Raw genomic sequence first — 5,661 nt, forward strand, 5'->3', positions numbered from 1 at the left:
ACAGGCACCCACCACCACGCCCTGCTAATTTTTGTAGTTTTAGTAGAGACAGGGTTTTGCCATGTCAGCCAGGTGGTCTCGAACTCCTGACCTCAAGTGATCCGCCCATCTCGGCCTCCCAAAGTGCTGGAATTACAGGCGTGAGCCACCGCGCCTGGCCTTGTTTTTCCTTTCCTTTTTTTTTTTTTTTTTGCATGATTTACTTTTACTTTATTTCCCCTTTTTTTGTTTCAATCAACTTTATTTTTAGAGCAGATTCAGCCTTACAAAAACATTCTAAAGCTAGTAGGTGGAATCCCCTGCACTCACCCAGTTTCCCCTATTATTAACATCTAGCTTTAGTAGGGTACTTTTGTTCCAATTCATGAAGCAACACTGATGCTCTATTATTAATGGGAGTCCATATTTTGGTTGGATTTTCTTGTTTTCCCCTAATGTTCCTTCTCTTTCTCAGGGTCCCACCCAGCACACCACACTCCACTCAGCCTCCTGTCTGGATCCCACCCAGGACGCCACACTCCACTCAGCCTCCTGTCTGCACAGGTTCCTCTTGACTGCAGCCGCCTCTCAGACCCCATCATGACTTCCTGTTGATGCTGACCTTGTCCGCCTGGCTAGGGTTGTGTTTTCAGGTCTCTCCACGCAAAGACTGCTCTTTCTCCCCGCTTTCTTTATAAGGAAGCACTGCACGCAACTCACATTTCAGGACTGGGGCGTCAGGTTCTGCGTCCTTGGTGGTGAAGAATCTACAGACGTGATTTAGAATTCTTCTGCATACGGGAGATTTGTCTCTTCTCCCTTCTTCCTTCCTTCTATCCTTCCAACATCCAGCCAACCTGTCTTCCTTCCTTTCTTCCTTCTTGTTTTTCCTCCAACCATTCATTTACATCAGTATGAACTTGTGGAAATTCGTTTCATACTCTGGGTTATAATTCAATGTTACTTTCTTTTCTCGCTCAAGTGGCTCCAGCTCTGGCCATTGGGAGCTCTCCCAGTTAGCTCCCATGTCCCATTTAAGTGGCATACTCCTTTAAATATAGAATGTTTTAAAAATCCCTTCCATCCTTCCTGGCATTATGAGATGCTCTGGGCTCATCTTATAAATCTCCTGCCCAAATCTAGAACCACCCACTTCTCCAAGAAGCCTTGGTTGCTTTCCTGGAGAATGGTGCTAGAAACCAAGATCTGGGTACCAGGTGTGCTCATTGCTAGCGGGGTGTCCTTCCTCCTAGGCCCTCTCAGCTAATACAGCAAGGAAATAAACACTAACCTGTGTGTATATCCACATATCTTCGAACATCTTGACACGTAAACATCTCTGTTCACAGTAAGGTAAACGTGAGTTCATGCTGAGGTCTCCAGCTTCAATCCATTCCCACCCGGATCATTGTGGCCCCTTTCTTCCTTATCTATGAAGTCCCCTCCAACAGCAAGAAACCTGCTCCCCCATGCCCCATTCATTTATTTAACTGATTCAAACATACATGTAGAGCAGCAGCAGAATTGTTAACTCATTCTCCTGTGGGAAAAAACCTTTATCGACCCAAACACAGTGCTCATGTGCAGTTTCTATTGCTTCTACTTTTAAACCCCACTCATTCCCAGCTGGGCACTGTGGCTCACACCTGTAATCCCAGCAGTTTGGGAGGCTGAGGCAGGCAGATCACCTGAGGTCAGGCGTTCGAGAGCAGCCTGGCCAACATGGTGAAACCCCATATCTACTAAAAATAACTAGCCAGGCGTGGTGCCACGTGGCTGTAGTCCCAGCTACTCGGGAGGCTGAGGCAGGAGAATAGCTTGAACTCAGGAGGCAGAGGTTGTGGTGAGTCGAGATCGTGCCACTGCACTCCAGCCTGGGTGACAGAGACTCTGTCTCAAAACAAAACAAAACAGGCCAGGCGCGGTGGCTCAAGCCTGTAACCCCAGCACTTTGGGAGGCTGAGACAGGCGGATCATGAGGTCAGGAGATCGAGACCATCCTGGCTAACACGGTGAAACTCCGTCTCTACTAAAAAATACAAAAAACTAGCTGGGCGAGGTGGCGGCGCCTGCAGTCCCAGCTACTCGGGAGGCTGAGGCAGGAGAATGGTGTGAACCCGGGAGGCGGAGTTTGCAGTGAGCCGAGATCCGGCCACTGCACTCCAGCCTGGGCGACAGAACGAGACTCCATCTCAAAAAACAAAAAACAAAACAAAACAAAAAAAACAAAATAAACTCCACTCATTCCCAAGTTATTTTAGGTCAGCAGCTTTTTCTCTCACCCCTTCCAGTGGGCTTGTTCTGTACATGTGGGATACAGATTATTGTCTCACAGTCTGCATTGCTTCCTAGGATACCTCGAACTTCCTAGTTTTTTAAATTTACATATGTTAATTTCACTGTTCGTGCTGTAACATCCTGTGGGTTTGTTTTTTTTTAATGCAAAGTTACATGTGTGCATGGTTACACTGTCATACAGAACAGTTTCACTGCCCCCCAAAATTCCTTTGTGCTTCACCTATTCATCCCCTCCCTCATCTCCACCCCATGGCAACCACTGATCTTTTTCCTGCCAATATAGTTTCACCTTTTTCAGAATGTCACGTGAGAATCACACAGCATGCAGCCTTTTCAGGTGGTCTTTTTGTACTTAGCAATATGCGTTTAGGGTTCCTCCAGGTCTTCTACCAGTTTTGATAGCTCATTTCTTTATTTTTTTTTTCTTTGAGATGGAGTTTCACTCTTGTTGCCCAGGCTAGAGTGCAGTAGCGTGATCTCAGCTCACTGCAACCTCCGCCTCCCGGGTTCAAGCGATTCTCCTGCCTCAGCCTCCCGGGTAGCTGGGATTACAGGCCTGCACCACCATGCCTGGCTAATTTTGTACTGATAGTAGAGACAGTGTTTCTCCATGTTGGTCAGGCTGGTCTCAAACTCCTGACCTCAGGTGATCTGCCTGCCTCGGCTTCCCAAAGTGCTGGCATTATAGGCATGAGCCACTGTGCCTGGCCAGCTCATTTCTTTTTACTGTTGGGTGATATTCCATTGCACGGATGAGCCACAGCATGTTTATCCTTCTCCTGTTGTGTGTTGGTTTCTGGCTTGGAGCGTTTCATGAACTACAGCTTGTTTATCATTCACCTGCCGAAGGGCATCTAGTTTGTTAGTGGTTTGAGGCATTTATGAATAGAGTTTCTATAAACATCTTGTGCAGGGTTTTGTGTGGACGTAAGTTTTTTAATCAATTGACTAAATGGCTAGGAGCACAGCTGCTCCATGGCATGATAAAGCTGTATCTAGCTTTCTAAGCAACTGCCACACTGTCTTCCACAGTACCATTTTGCATTCCCACCAGCAATGAATGAGAGTTCCTGTCGCTCTACTTCCTCACCAGAAGCTGGTTTTCAGATTGTAGATTTTTGGGTGTTAGCCGTTCTAATGGGTGTGTAGCGGTATCTCCTGTTTTCATTGCAATTCCCTGATGACGAATGAGACTGAGAATCTTGGCCTTTGCTTATTTCCCATCGGTATATCTTCTCTTGTGAGATTCTATTCAGTTCTTTTGCTCATTTTTAAATGTTTTAAAAGCCAATATTTAATTTTTAAATTCAGGTGTTTGTTTCCTTGTTGTCAAATTTTAAGAGCTCTTTGCATATTTTGGATACAAGTCCCTTACCAGATATGTGTTGTGCAAAGCCTTCATTTTCAAAAACCATGATCTCTCATGATACTACTGCTGTTCAAACAGCCTCTGGAAACACCGCATTGCTTATGAGGAAGACCACGAGGAGTGGTACAGAGAAAGCAAGAATTTGAGTTTTTCTAGATGAGAGAATATTAGCAGATGTGTGAGTCTGTTTTCCTGCTGCTGATAAAGACATACCCAAGACTGGGAAGAAAAAGAGGTTTAATGGGACTTACAGTTCCACATGGCTGGGGAGGCCCAGAATCATAGCGGGAGGCAAAAGGTACATCTTCCATGGCGGCAGGCAAGAGAAAACGAGAAAGAAGCAAAAGCGGAAACCCCTGATAAACCCATCAGATCTCATGAGACTTATTCATTATTACTAGAATAGCACAGGAAAGACTGGCCCCCATGATTCATTACCTCCCCTCGGTCCCTACCACAACATGTGGGAATTCTGGGAGATGCAATTCAAGTTGAGATTTGGGTGGGGAAAACAGCTAAACCATATCAGCAGGTTTACAGATGTGTCCTGTAGTACACGTTTCTATATGCATAGACACAGGTTGACTTTAGTCTTTTTTACATTAAACACAAAGATGGAAACTTGAGACAGTTTATAATTCCTCTAAAATGGCATGCTCACCTTTATTTTTTATTATGCTTGTTTTATAAAATATTATATCCCTGGCATTGTCTTTCATGTGTGTTTACTGTCTACCTTCTCTAAATAGAACGAAAGCTCCCTGATGACAGGCACTTTAGTTATCACTGCATCCTCAGCACCTAGAATAGAGCCTGGCACCTAGAAGGCACTCAATAAATAATTGTTGAATGTTTAACAATGAAATAATTAAAATATGTATATTTTCCTTTGTCCCACAAAGACGAACTTCTGATTTATTTAGAGAGTAGTATTGATAGCTTTGGACAAAACTCAGCAGTTTAGATTATCTCTGCCAGCCTGGGCAACATAGGTCTCTACAAAAAAATTTCAAAAATTAGTTGTGTGTGGTGACATGTGCCTGTAGTCCCACCTACTCAGGAGGCTGAGGCGGGAGGATCGCTTGAGCCTGGGACGTCAAGACTGCAGTGAGCTAATATGGCACCACTGCACTCCAGCCTAGGCAACAGAGTAAGCCCCTGTCTCAAAAATTAAATTAAATTAAATTAAATTAAATTAAATTAAATTAAATTAAATTAAATCCACCTCTGCCAATCACTAAAGATCATGATTCATCTATATTTTATATTTACCTGAAATAACGCTCAACCAACATCAGTGAAAAAGCAAATAAAACCAATAACAGCATTCTTTTAGAATTCATTCTCTCCTAGGGAAAAAGGGAGAAAAAATTAGATTTTAATCAATAAAAAATGACATATTTGTCATCTTCTAACAATGAGTTAATGTATGGGCCTTGGACACCAACCTTAGAGGTTGCTTCTAGAATGTTCAGCTATCAGGAGACAGCGACTTGAGTAGGGAAGCCTCTCTTCTCCTTCAAGTGCCCGGGGCTGACTGTTCCTTGTGGGCCAGCTTCAGGTGCACTCTGTCTCTCCCCGCGTTCGTATCAAAGTCTGCCTTGATTGCATAAAAGAAACGCAGTAAATCTCTCCACTGCAGGGCTGTGAAAACAGAATGAGGTCTTGATGAGGAAGTCATCTTGACCTAGGATAATGTATTCTGCCCCCAAAGTCGAGTTTTTATTCTTTCTTCCTCACTGAGATAATAAGATGAGTAATCTGTTCCCAGACTATGCCAGTCGAAAAATTTGCAAGTGCTCTCAACGGTAGATCTTGTAAACAGGGAATGAAGTCTAAGTTAAAAGCATTAGACTTTAAGATGGAAATCTGGACTCTCACCAGTGCCTGAGTTTGTGATGGAGGCTTCACATGGGATTTGGTTTACAAGCCCATTGGGAACATGCCACTGGGCTGTGCATCCACACAAAATGCAGGTCTCTGATTCTCTGATTTTCCTTTTTTTTTTTTTTTTT

General features: G+C 43.9%; 1 protein-coding gene across 1 annotated transcript in view; it reads right to left on the reverse strand.

Moving 5' to 3' along the window:
* GLT6D1 (glycosyltransferase 6 domain containing 1) overlaps window positions 1–5,661 on the reverse strand; it is a 32,014-nt gene that overhangs the window by 12,467 nt on the left and 13,886 nt on the right. The window contains exons 2-3 of the mRNA XM_011985156.1: window positions 5,095–5,290; window positions 4,919–4,995 (exon numbers count right to left, since the gene is read on the reverse strand). Of these exons, the coding sequence (XP_011840546.1) occupies window positions 4,919–4,989 (71 nt within the window). The 5' untranslated portion in view covers window positions 4,990–4,995; window positions 5,095–5,290. The remainder of the gene's footprint in view (window positions 1–4,918; window positions 4,996–5,094; window positions 5,291–5,661) is intronic.

This window comes from Mandrillus leucophaeus, unplaced genomic scaffold (genome assembly GCF_000951045.1).
Source record: "Mandrillus leucophaeus isolate KB7577 unplaced genomic scaffold, Mleu.le_1.0 Scaffold28, whole genome shotgun sequence".
NCBI lineage: Eukaryota > Metazoa > Chordata > Mammalia > Primates > Cercopithecidae > Mandrillus > Mandrillus leucophaeus.